At 43.1% G+C, this 13,389-nt stretch overlaps 1 protein-coding gene and 3 non-coding genes across 4 annotated transcripts; 3 read left to right on the top strand and 1 right to left on the bottom strand.

The window, feature by feature from the left end:
- Positions 1-310: 310 nt before the first annotated feature.
- On the bottom strand, positions 311-7,862 carry LOC120547197 (protein ANTAGONIST OF LIKE HETEROCHROMATIN PROTEIN 1-like). Its single transcript, XM_039782675.1, has 5 exons — positions 7,857-7,862; positions 3,075-3,151; positions 1,772-2,161; positions 965-1,070; positions 311-730 (listed from the first exon to the last, which is right to left on the bottom strand). Exons 1-5 carry the CDS (start codon positions 7,860-7,862, stop codon positions 311-313), a joined length of 999 nt encoding a protein of 332 aa, XP_039638609.1.
- Positions 7,863-8,943: 1,081 nt separating this feature from the next.
- Positions 8,944-9,016, top strand: trnak-uuu. The gene has a single exon. It is a non-coding gene; the product is annotated as a tRNA-Lys (tRNA).
- A 1,606-nt stretch (positions 9,017-10,622) lies between these two features.
- On the top strand, positions 10,623-10,699 carry trnak-uuu. The gene has a single exon. It is a non-coding gene; the product is annotated as a tRNA-Lys (tRNA).
- A 1,600-nt stretch (positions 10,700-12,299) lies between these two features.
- trnak-uuu lies at positions 12,300-12,372 on the top strand. The gene has a single exon. It is a non-coding gene; the product is annotated as a tRNA-Lys (tRNA).
- Positions 12,373-13,389: the final 1,017 nt, after the last annotated feature.

Raw genomic sequence — 13,389 nt, 5'->3', positions numbered from 1 at the left:
CAGACTTGCACTATAGCAGAATAATTTTATTTTGAACATTCACATTTTTGGAGTATTCATTCAAAGGAGAACATAAAAACGAGCGGGCTTTCTTATTTTTGGGCCAAGAAAAATCCTTGTGTTGAAAATTTGATGGCAATTATTATAGTTGTTTACATAAACCTGCACAACTGAGAATTTAACAGGGATGCATTTTATTTTTTTTCCAGAACAAAAAACTGACCATTTTACCATTTGTATTGAAAACATTGTTTTGTTACTCCACACTTTGAAAATGTTATGTTTAAACATTGTCATTTTCTTTTGTGAATCAGTGTTGGCTGTAAAAAAACTCTGCCAGTGCCTCTCTGACTCTTGTTGGCTCAGCAGCATCTTGTGCCTCTCCATCTGCTATCCTGTTGTCCTGAAGAATAGCTTGACCAGGTTCCTCATAGGCCTCACCATGCTTCTCGCACACATTGTGGAGAGTGCAGCATGCACTTATGATGGTAGGGACAGTAGAGATGTCCACATCCAGCCGTTTCCCCAGGCATCTCCATCGCCCCTTCAGTCGGCCGAATGCACATTCCACCGTAACCCTGGCTCTGCTGTGTCGCTTGTTGAAGTACCTTTGCTGCACTGTCAGGTTCCCTGTATCTGTGTACCCTTTAATCAGCCAGCTCCGCATGGGGTACGCCGGGTCACCAAGCAGCATGATTGGTACTTGGACACCGTTGATCTCCACTGTGTCCTTTGGCAATGGAAAATAAGAGAAGTTGAATTTATTAATGTTATAATATGTTTCTGTAAACATTTTCATCTCCTTTTATATGTTGTAACAAAACTGCAATATTAAAGTGAGATACTGTTTCCAAATAGGATTTTGTGTGTGTGTGTATATATATATATATATATATATATATATATATATATATATATATATATATATATAATGTGTGTGTGTGTGTGTATATGAAAAACTTACTGGTGGAAAAAGCTCCCCTCTCTCTGCCAATGCAAAGACACAGGAATTCCTAAGAACCCTGGCATCATGGACACTTCCAGGCCATCCCGTGTAGATGTTGGTGAAACTGTTAGGGGGACATGTGATGTGTTACTTTATAATTTTGTCCATGTAAACAATTATGAAAAGAAACACAAATCAATTACTGCACTGTGCAACATTTAAAAACAAACAAACAAAATAACAAACCCTAACAAAATCTAGCAGAAGGATAACTCTGTGTAGGCGGCACCGTTTGTTTTCGTTTTTCTCGCTATTGACAGTACTCCTGATTTACAAACAACAGAGCTACGGGTTGAAATCGACCGGAATTCTCCTTTAAATAAATATGTAGGCTAAATTTGAAATGATCAGTAGGGGATTGTCAAAACAAACAGAGGGTTACTATAAACAGACTATCAGCTATCAGATTTTAATACCAGTAGGTATAGGTACAACAAGCCATACTGTATCACAAGGCAGCATTATTTAACTATTAATTTTATAAACTAGGGCCGGGACTCGATTTAAAAAAATTAATCTAATTAATTACAGGCTTTGTAATCAATTAATCGAAATTAATCGCATTTTAATTGCATAAATATTTGACCTGAGAACAGTGAGAAGTAATTAACGCATTAAAGTCTGTAATTAATTAATCTTAATTAACGCGTTAAAGTCCCGGCTCTAGTATAAACCTAAATCTGACTTTTCACTCAATGACGGCTAGCACAAGTAAAGTAAAGAAATTACAGGAGCGATATTATTTCATAATTGTAGTAGGCTTACCAGAACTCATGATCTACAACTCCCTGCAGAATAACCGAATGCCATCCTTTGCGATTGAAGTAGTCAACGTGATTTTCTTCTGGGGCAATGATGGGGATATGACTCCCGTCAATTGCTCCAGCGCACTGTGGAAAACCACACCTCATTTGGAAGCCTTGTAGGACCTTCTGGAGGGCATCTCCTTCGGGCAGTTTTATGAACTCGGGCATGAGGACTTGGCGCACGGCCTTGCAAAATTCGTGCACAATTGCGCACACAGAGGACTTGGCGATGCCAAACAGGTTAGCCAGCGTGCAGTATCCTGCCCCCGTTGCTAGCCAATACAGCCCAACTCCGACACGTTTCCGCACTGAGATGGGTCGCCTGAATTGAGTGTCCTGGCGTAGGAGTCTGGAGGAGAGTCGCTGACACAGATAATCAAAAGTTGCCCTCGACATCCGAAAGTTTTGAATAAACTGCGTTTCTGTGAAGCTATTCACAACACAGTCCCACCACTCCTGGCTTCGTCTCTGCATCCACACAGACCTCTGTAGTGAATTTGCAGCCATAACCCCGCAAAAGGCCAAAATAGCCAACTTGGCTCTCTTTCTCTTCATTCTTCTCCTCCTCAGCACCTGTTCATTAATGTTACGGCTGCCATTACACAAACATTTTGAAATAAAAGCGAAAAGGATTACTTCCTCCATAACCTCCCTAACCTTAGTACAACAGCGTGCTGCGTCTGACGTCATTGTTATTGTTCTTCTGCGCATGCGGGTCAGTTCGAAAGCGCAAACAGTTCACACTGGAATCTGATATAGGCCACATTTTGAAAGGTAATGTGAACAGCCAAACAAAAAATCGGATCTGAGCAAAAAATCAGAATCAGGTATTAAGACTTGCGGTGTGAACGTGTTTTGGGAGACATGGTTTAGAGTCTGGCCCTAGCCAGATGCCATTGTTAAAGGTGCACCCTACTGTTTTCCACTGTTGTCTTTCTTGTGGTGTAGCATGTGTCTGCATCACAATGACAGACTCTGGAAGGGAGAAGTGATCCTCTGCAGTGTGAGCTAAGGTGTCAAGTGTGAGGGGCAGGCGTGCAGCTGCTTTAGCAGCTATATCAGCATGACTGTTACCCCTAGAGACAGCATCTTGCGCTCCTGTGTGTGCAGCGCATTTACATACAGCTACCCGTGTTGGTAGTAGAATAGCAGTCAAAAGATCATTGATCAAATGATGATGTAAAATGGGCTTACCATCAGATTTCAGAAATTGTCGGTGTTTCCACAGTGCACCAAAGTCGTGCACCACTCCAAAAGCATACCTTGAGTCCGTGAAGATGGTAACAGATGAGCCATCAGCTAACTTACATGCTTCCGTGAGGGCAATGAGCTCAGCAGCCTGTGCAGACAAATGGTTTGGGAGAGATTTAGCAATCATAGTTTCAGTGTCAGAAACTACAGCAAATCCTACCTGTCCCTGTCCTGTTTGTGGGCAGCGAGAGGCTGACCCATCTACATACAAAATGAGGTCTGGATTCTCCAAAGGAGTTTCCGAAAGATCTGGGCGAGGTGTGCATGTTTGCGCCAGCTCTGCCAAACAGTCATGTGGTTCTCTGTCCTCTGGTGTAGGCATAAGAGAAGCAGGGTTAAGTACAGTACAACGTTTAACTGTTACGTTAGGCATGTCAAGAAGTACTGTATGATAACGTAGGTATCGTGCTGCAGACAAATGTGAAGCCTTTTGTTCAAGTATAATCAAAGAGACAGCATGTGGGACTAACAGTGTGAGTGGAGCATATCCTACTATGTCACGTGATGCCGCCAAGGCCCTTTCAGCAGCTGCTACAGCCCTGAGACAAATCGGAAGGCCTGCTGCAACTGGATCGAGTTTTGCAGAGAAATAGGCCACGGGCCACGGGACCCCAGATGTCCTCCCAGGGTCACCGGAGGTCCCTTCCTTCTCAAGGACGCCCGCCTCGCCCTCCTTGGTCGCCGGACTGAGAGAGGGCGATGCTCAGAGGCTCTGACCAGGCCGCGCGGGTATGGAAATGCACTCCCACTAGGAGATAACAGGAGGTCTGCGTGTCCAAGTCGATCCCCGCCAGGACGCGACTCTCCACGGGCGGTTAAAGAGGAGTCACTAACCCCCGTAGGGGGGGAAACCCTCCCCGCTTGACAGCGGGCAAGACAATCCCAGAGAAAATTAAAGGACTGGCAAAGGTTGGCTCCCCTAGTCCAAAGTCGGACTCATTTTTATTGTTTTGTGACAAAAGCAGAAATTAAAAGCAAGTGGTCCTCTACAAAATAAAAATAAAGATAAAGCCTCCGCTCTAACAGAGGTATTTAAAGCTGCTTCTCTTTTCCTCCTGGCTCTGTGTCCCCCACACTCATAAAAGTGCAGGTCAGCTCCTCTCTGATGTCAAAGAGGGCAAATACATCATCCCCAAAACGCAGTGAAAAGAGCGTCTGGGCAAACTAAGAGAGAAGAGCACTTTTTGGCCTCTGTATAACAGAGGTATTCGAAGCCGCTTCTCAGAGATAGTCTTTTTTCTTTTTCTTTTCCTCCATTACACTCAGCGAGCGCAAGGTAACCCCTCTCCGGCTGGGAGAGGCATAATGAATCTTCCCCAAAACAACAGAAAGTGCAAGGGTAGATGGAGAAGGCTTCATGGCATCCCGATGCCACGTAAAACATTCGGGTAAAAGAGTAGAACCCTGATTTATGTCTAAATGAACAAAGGTTAACCACTGCATGAAAAGTGGAATTTCCGTCCCCGTAAATGCCTGTAAACGCCCGGAAATCCCCCTAATTTTCGGCAGTTATTGACAATTTACAGGCTGCGAATGTCACGTTCGTCTGTGCCACAAATTGTCGGAAACTGCCTGGCTGTAATTTCCTCACTCAGGATTGGATGAAACCACTACTTTTAAACAAGAAAAATCTCTCGTGATTGGTTGGCAGGTCTGTCATGGGTTAGGCTATTGGTCAACCTGGGCCATTATTATTATAATAAAATTATATATATATATATATATATATATATATATATTTATTTATTTATCCATCCATCCATCCATCCATCCATTTATTTATTTATGTATTATATATTTCATATATGCTATGTTGTATATTCATGTCATGATTATCACAGTTAAAATGATTTGCCAGGAACGTGCTGTTTATTCAAAGATAGAGCTTTATTGAAACAAAACACAAACGCAATCAGAAAAAAAACTATGTACAAAGCATCGGAGACACACAGCACACACAACAAATATCCCTCGCTCACGAGAAGCAGCACTGTCAACCCCTCGCGGCCGCCTCGGAGCTGTTGGTAACCGGCAGCATTCGGTCTGAATTCGGTCCATGTAGCAGACGTCTGTGGTGCGTTGTCCTGTATTTCTATGGTGGCGCACTTCCAAATGCCACCTCACCCACAGCCAGTACACTCTGTCTCGCTTCCAGCAGCTGTAAAATCAATCAATAAAGACAATCAGTACTGCGCAATGCACTGCTTATGGACACAACACATCTATGAATGCACCTGAAAAATATTCACATTAACCAAACGGATCTAATCTTATCCTCTTTTCTTCTCGACCGACTCCGAGCTGAACTCTTCACAGCTTCTGCCCGCGATGCCACATCTGGTTTTCCTGGTTTCCAGCTGAAGCTCATGCGTGCTGTCTCGTCATGTCTTACAGGCAGCTGGAAAACAATTACATGAGAGTGGTATGAATAAAAAAACATAAGTTACAATAAAATTAAACAAGGAAAGATGAAAAAGTAAAAAATACTTACACACAATTGCGTAATTATCAGCGTCATGTAAATCTGGACTTGCAGACAGCTCCGAGCAAATATAGGTCACGGCCTCGTTATGAGGCGAGGTTAGTCTGTAAAAAAAAAAAAAAAAGTACGGTTAAGATCGGTATCTATTAACGTATCTATGTCCTTATACAGAATAATTAATGAAATTCATTCAATGAAAGCATATTCTTTAAATCTTACCCTTGCTCCGGTTCGTAGCGCCTGCTACAGTTTGTCTCCGAGTTGTGAAGACGGCGAACTGCTTTCTGAAAATTACAAAATCAAAAAATACACTTTTATAAAACAACTCACTCTGTCTGTAATGAATGGCGCTGAAAGCAGCCAGGCTGCCCAGACACACAGCTCTGTGCTGCTCGCGTTTAAACTTGGTGGGGTTTAAAACATTACTGCCAAGTCTAAGTAGCCTTTTTAACATCCAAAGACAGTCACTGTATGATCAAGAGTTAATAAACAGTACAGACTAGCTCGGCGTTTCATTAATAATCATATACTTACGTTGTCTTCTTCTTTTCTGTGAGCGCATCTTTGGAGTCCCGGAGGTGATACGGAGGAGAGAAAAAAAACGCTCCAAATGTCTTTAACAACTCCTGTGTGTTTCCAAGTGAAGTTTGACAGAGTGTACCGACAACTCTTTTACCAGTTGGCCTGAAATATTCCCATATTTCGGAAGCTTTTGCTCTAACTCTCGGACTCATCTCCCGCAATCTCCCGCCGCTATTTTCAAATGGAAGCAGTGAGGGCGGGGGTAGGGGGCGGGGCAGAGTGATAGAGAGAGACAAAGAGAAGCTGATTAACCAGCAGGGCGTGAACACTGCACACACTGGTGTGGAGGTGAATTACAGTGAGATTTAATGGAATACTGGGAAAGCTTAATAACAATAGGACAATTGAAGTCTAGATTATGAGGCCATTTCAGCAGAGCCAACAGCTTCATATGCCATGGACATGTGAATATGGTGCTGAATTTGCCAGTATTTTAAGGAGACAAATGGTTGGGACCTTGTTATGCAATGACAAAGCTGATATGCTTTATGTGAAGCACAGTGTTGGTGTCAGCAGAAAGACTTCTCTTAGAAAACTGTACAGTGGTGCCTCTGTCTCCATGCCACCAGACAATGTTGGATGAGCAAGACCAAAGAAAGGTCACTGTAGTCATGCCACTATGTACAGTGGTTCAGACTGTGAATTAATCATGAAATGCACATTTTACCTTTGTGGCAAAGCCTGATTTAAACTAACTGTTGAAATAAATTATTTTGTGTATCTTTTTTTACATCTAATTAGTCATTACTAATGACATACACAGTAATTAATCTAGCATACTTTCATCAAATAAATCTACTAAAGAGTCTACAATTAGGCTATACTGAGTCTGATCTATTTTAAGAAGTTTTCTTAAAATTAAGTTAATACCTTTTAGAAAAATGTCACCTGGGGTAAAACTCCCCCTGCTGCTACCCTAATTTGCATTTGTATAGCTCACAGCATTTTCATTTACATGTTAAAGCCTCCCGTAGAATTAGAGGGAGGGGGGGTCATGGGGGGACAACTGCCAAGCAAGGCCCACGTCAATTTCCGACAATTCACGGCAGTTTTCGGTGTTGCCTGTAAATTGCCGTGTACAGCTATAAACCTGAAGTTCCACGAAAATCTACAGTGCCGAATACTGACGAAAATCCCACTTTTCATGCAGTGAACCTTCCTCCATCTTGCCCACACCCAAATCTATGTGCTGATCTCCCTGCTTGGATGGTAAGTCCAAGCAGGCACTAGGGCTTTTCCTCAAACTACGCATCAAGAGGGAGAGCCGCTATATGGTACCCACCAGCAAACTACGGATTGTACTTCTGCATGACGACACCAAGAGTATAGAAGTGGATCAAGAGGGAGAGCCGCTATATGGTACCCACCAGCAAGAAAGTTTATTGGTCTAGAGCCGTAAAATTGGATTAGGTTTTCTACGTTTTGAACGAAGAAGAATGCCGTAGCTCAAGTCCCTGTTAAGGTGACAGCTTGATTGTGGGAAATTTCCGGAGTGCTCACTATAATCATCCGTCATACAAGTTTGCAGGAGGTCCTTATCATCATGAATGTTTACAAAAGGTGCACTTCTGCTTCTGGCTATGATGAGTTGTGTAAGTCACTTTCAGACTTTACAGTAGTGTTTGTGTTACATGCACAACTCTTTACAAGAGATTTGTTGCCCATTTTCAACCAGGTTTGTATCCTAACAATGTGGGTGGTATGTCTAAATGAACAATGGTCAACCTACCTCCATCTTGCCCACACCCAAATCTCTGTGCTAATCTCCCTGCTTGGATGGTAAGTCCAAGCAGGCGCTAGGGCTTTTCCTCAAACTACGGATTGTACTTCTGCATGACGACACCAAGAGCAGTACAGAAGTGGATCAAGAGGGAGAGCCGCTATATGGTACCCACCAGCAAGAAAGTTTATTGGTCTAGAGCCGTAAAATTGGATTAGGTTTTCTACGTTTTGAACGAAGAAGAATGCCGTAGCTCAAGTCCCTGTTAAGGTGACAGCTTGATTGTGGGAAATTTCCGGAGTGCTCACTATAATCATCCGTCATACAGGTTTGCAGGAGGTCCTTATCATCATGCGTGTTTACAAGAGGTGCATCTTCTGCTTGTGGCTATGATGAGTTGTGTAAGTCACTTTCAGACTTTGCAGTAGTATTTGTGTTACATGCACAACTCTTTACAAGAGATTTGTTGCCCATTTTCAACCAGGTTTGTATCCTAACAATGTGGGTGGTATGTCTAAATGAACAATGGTCAACCTACCTCCATCTTGCCCACACCCAAATCTCTGTGCTGATCTCCCTGCTTGGATGGTAAGTCCAAGCAGGCGCTAGGGCTTTTCCTCAAACTACGGATTGTACTTCTGCATGACGACACCAAGAGCACAGAAGTGGATCAAGAGGGAGAGCCGCTTTATGGTACCCACCAACAAGAAAGTTTATTGGTCTGGAGCCGTAAAATTGCATTAGGTTTTCTACGTTTTGAGCGAAGAAGAATACCGCAGCTCAAGTCCCTGTTGAGGCGACAGCTTGATTGTGGGATATTTCCGGAGTGCTCACTATCATCATCTGTCATATAGGATTGCAGGAGGTCCACAGTGTTCTTGTGGCCATGGTGAGTTGTGCATTTTGTATGACTTGGCTGATTTCCAACCAATTTGTGCCATAACAATGTGTGTTCCCAGGCAATGTGCAAATCAGGGTTCTACCCTCCTCCTATCCAGAAGACAGTGATCATGGCAAAAGCTTAATGGTCTTCACCGACTTATACTTCCATTTGGAGTCCAGGCGATTGTTTCGTCCAGAGCCCCATCTTACTGAAGCCTGGATAGCTCAGTCGGTAGAGCATCAGACTTTTAATCTGAGGGTCCAGGGTTCAAGTCCCTGTTCAGGCGACCAGTTTATTGTGTGATGTGTTTGTTGTGGTCCTTATCATCATGAATGTTTACAAAAGGTGCACTTCTGCTTCTGGCTATGATGAGTTGTGTAAGTCACTTTCAGACTTTACAGTAGTGTTTGTGTTACATGCACAACTCTTTACAAGAGATTTGTTGCCCATTTTCAACCAGGTTTGTATCCTAACAATGTGGGTGGTATGTCTAAATGAACAATGGTCAACCTAGCTCCTAGAGGTAGAGCATCAGACTTTTAATCTGAGGGTCAAGGGTTCAAGTCCTGTTCAGGTGACCAGTTTATTGTGTGATGTGTTTGTTGTGGTCCTTATCATCATGAATGTTTACAGAAGGTGCACTTCTGCTTCTGGCTATGATGAGTTGTGTAAGTCACTTTCAGACTTTACAGTAGTGTTTGTGTTACATGCACAACTCTTTACAAGAGATTTGTTGCCCATTTTCAACCAGGTTTGTATCTTAATAATGTGGGTGGTATGTCTAAATGAACAATGGTCAACCTACCTCCATCTTGCCCACACCCAAATCTCTGTGCTAATCTCCCTGCTTGGATGGTAAGTCCAAGCAGGCGCTAGGGCTTTTTTACCTGAAACTACGGATTGTACTTCTGCATGACGACACCAAGAGTACAGAAGTTGATCAAGAGGGAGAGCCGCTATATGGTACCCACCAGCAAGAAAGTTTATTGGTCTAGAGCCGTAAAATTGGATTAGGTTTTCTACGTTTTGAACGAAGAAGAATGCCGTAGCTCAAGTCCCTGTTAAGGTGACAGCTTGATTGTGGGAAATTTCCGGAGTGCTCACTATAATCATCCGTCATACAAGTTTGCAGGAGGTCCTTATCATCATGCGTGTTTACAAGAGGTGCATCTTCTGCTTGTGGCTATGATGAGTTGTGTAAGTCACTTTCAGACTTTGCAGTAGTATTTGTGTTACATGCACAACTCTTTACAAGAGATTTGTTGCCCATTTTCAACCAGGTTTGTATCCTAACAATGTGGGTGGTATGTCTAAATGAACAATGGTCAACCTACCTCCATCTTGCCCACACCCAAATCTCTGTGCTGATCTCCCTGCTTGGATGGTAAGTCCAAGCAGGCGCTAGGGCTTTTCCTCAAACTACGGATTGTACTTCTGCATGACGACACCAAGAGCACAGAAGTGGATCAAGAGGGAGAGCCGCTTTATGGTACCCACCAACAAGAAAGTTTATTGGTCTGGAGCCGTAAAATTGCATTAGGTTTTCTACGTTTTGAGCGAAGAAGAATACCGCAGCTCAAGTCCCTGTTGAGGCGACAGCTTGATTGTGGGATATTTCCGGAGTGCTCACTATCATCATCTGTCATATAGGATTGCAGGAGGTCCACAGTGTTCTTGTGGCCATGGTGAGTTGTGCATTTTGTATGACTTGGCTGATTTCCAACCAATTTGTGCCATAACAATGTGTGTTCCCAGGCAATGTGCAAATCAGGGTTCTACCCTCCTCCTATCCAGAAGACAGTGATCATGGCAAAAGCTTAATGGTCTTCACCGACTTATACTTCCATTTGGAGTCCAGGCGATTGTTTCGTCCAGAGCCCCATCTTACTGAAGCCTGGATAGCTCACGTAAATCGGTAGGCATCAGACTTTTAATCTGAGGGTCCAGGGTTCAAGTCCCTGTTCAGGCGACCAGTTTATTGTGTGATGTGTTTGTTGTGGTCCTTATCATCATGAATGTTTACAAAAGGTGCACTTCTGCTTCTGGCTATGATGAGTTGTGTAAGTCACTTTCAGACTTTACAGTAGTGTTTGTGTTACATGCACAACTCTTTACAAGAGATTTGTTGCCCATTTTCAACCAGGTTTGTATCCTAACAATGTGGGTGGTGTGTCTAAATGAACAATGGTCAACCTAGCTCCTAGAGGTAGAGCATCAGACTTTTAATCTGAGGGTCAAGGGTTCAAGTCCCTGTTCAGGCGACCAGTTTATTGTGTGATGTGTTTGTTGTGGTCCTTATCATCATGAATGTTTACAGAAGGTGCACTTCTGCTTCTGGCTATGATGAGTTGTGTAAGTCACTTTCAGACTTTACAGTAGTGTTTGTGTTACATGCACAACTCTTTACAAGAGATTTGTTGCCCATTTTCAACCAGGTTTGTATCTTAATAATGTGGGTGGTATGTCTAAATGAACAATGGTCAACCTACCTCCATCTTGCCCACATTTACTAATCTTTAACTCCTGCTTGGATGTAATTCCGCGTGCTAGGGCCTTTGTACTTTCTGAAACTACGGATTGTACTTCTGCATGACGACACCAAGAGTACAGAAGTTGATCAAGAGGGAGAGCCGCTATATGGTACCCACCAGCAAGAAAGTTTATTGGTCTAGAGCCGTAAAATTGGATTAGGTTTTCTACGTTTTGAACGAAGAAGAATGCCGTAGCTCAAGTCCCTGTTAAGGTTACAGCTTGATTGTGGGAAATTTCCGGAGTGCTCACTATAATCATCCGTCATACAAGTTTGCAGGAGGTCCTTATCATCATGCGTGTTTACAAGAGGTGCATCTTCTGCTTGTGGCTATGATGAGTTGTGTAAGTCACTTTCAGACTTTGCAGTAGTATTTGTGTTACATGCACAACTCTTTACAAGAGATTTGTTGCCCATTTTCAACCAGGTTTGTATCCTAACAATGTGGGTGGTATGTCTAAATGAACAATGGTCAACCTACCTCCATCTTGCCCACACCCAAATCTCTGTGCTGATCTCCCTGCTTGGATGGTAAGTCCAAGCAGGCGCTAGGGCTTTTCCTCAAACTACGGATTGTACTTCTGCATGACGACACCAAGAGCACAGAAGTGGATCAAGAGGGAGAGCCGCTTTATGGTACCCACCAACAAGAAAGTTTATTGGTCTGGAGCCGTAAAATTGCATTAGGTTTTCTGCGTTTTGAGCGAAGAAGAATACCGCAGCTCAAGTCCCTGTTGAGGCGACAGCTTGATTGTGGGATATTTCCAGAGTGCTCACTATCATCATCTGTCATATAGGATTGCAGGAGGTCCACAGTGTTCTTGTGGCCATGGTGAGTTGTGCATTTTGTATGACTTGGCTGATTTCCAACCAATTTGTGCCATAACAATGTGTGTTCCCAGGCAATGTGCAAATCAGGGTTCTACCCTCCTCCTATCCAGAAGACAGTGATCATGGCAAAAGCTTAATGGTCTTCACCGACTTATACTTCCATTTGGAGTCCAGGCGATTGTTTCGTCCAGAGCCCCATCTTACTGAAGCCTGGATAGCTCAGTCGGTAGAGCATCAGACTTTTAATCTGAGGGTCCAGGGTTCAAGTCCCTGTTCAGGCGACCAGTTTATTGTGTGATGTGTTTGTTGTGGTCCTTATCATCATGAATGTTTACAAAAGGTGCACTTCTGCTTCTGGCTATGATGAGTTGTGTAAGTCACTTTCAGACTTTACAGTAGTGTTTGTGTTACATGCACAACTCTTTACAAGAGATTTGTTGCCCATTTTCAACCAGGTTTGTATCCTAACAATGTGGGTGGTATGTCTAAATGAACAATGGTCAACCTAGCTCCTAGAGGTAGAGCATCAGACTTTTAATCTGAGGGTCAAGGGTTCAAGTCCCTGTTCAGGCGACCAGTTTATTGTGTGATGTGTTTGTTGTGGTCCTTATCATCATGAATGTTTACAGAAGGTGCACTTCTGCTTCTGGCTATGATGAGTTGTGTAAGTCACTTTCAGACTTTACAGTAGTGTTTGTGTTACATGCACAACTCTTTACAAGAGATTTGTTGCCCATTTTCAACCAGGTTTGTATCTTAATAATGTGGGTGGTATGTCTAAATGAACAATGGTCAACCTACCTCCATCTTGCCCACACACAAATCTCTGTGCTAATCTCCCTGCTTGGATGGTAAGTCCAAGCAGGCGCTAGGGCTTTTTTACCTAAAACTACGGATTGTACTTCTGCATGACGACACCAAGAGTACAGAAGTTGATCAAGAGGGAGAGCCGCTATATGGTACCCACCAGCAAGAAAGTTTATTGGTCTAGAGCCGTAAAATTGGATTAGGTTTTCTACGTTTTGAACGAAGAAGAATGCCGTAGCTCAAGTCCCTGTTAAGGTGACAGCTTGATTGTGGGAAATTTCCGGAGTGCTCACTATAATCATCCGTCATACAGGTTTGCAGGAGGTCCTTATCATCATGCGTGTTTACAAGAGGTGCATCTTCTGCTTGTGGCTATGATGAGTTGTGTAAGTCACTTTCAGACTTTGCAGTAGTATTTGTGTTACATGCACAACTCTTTACAAGAGATTTGTTGCCCATTTTCAACCAGGTTTGTATCCTAACAATGTGGG

The sequence above is a fragment of the Perca fluviatilis genome, chromosome 18, assembly GCF_010015445.1.
Source record: "Perca fluviatilis chromosome 18, GENO_Pfluv_1.0, whole genome shotgun sequence".
Taxonomy (NCBI): domain Eukaryota; kingdom Metazoa; phylum Chordata; class Actinopteri; order Perciformes; family Percidae; genus Perca; species Perca fluviatilis.
This window is presented reverse-complemented; position numbering and strand designations above follow the sequence as displayed.

Bases quoted from the DNA above. Each gene is read 5' to 3' on its own strand.
- LOC120547197 (XM_039782675.1), bottom strand. The intron at 2,162-3,074 runs GTATGCTTTTGG...ACTCTCCTCCAG, and splicing joins ACCATCTTCACGGACTCAAG to ACTCCTACGCCAGGACACTC. The intron at 731-964 runs GTAAGTTTTTCA...CCATTGCCAAAG, and splicing joins GAGGGGAGCTTTTTCCACCA to GACACAGTGGAGATCAACGG.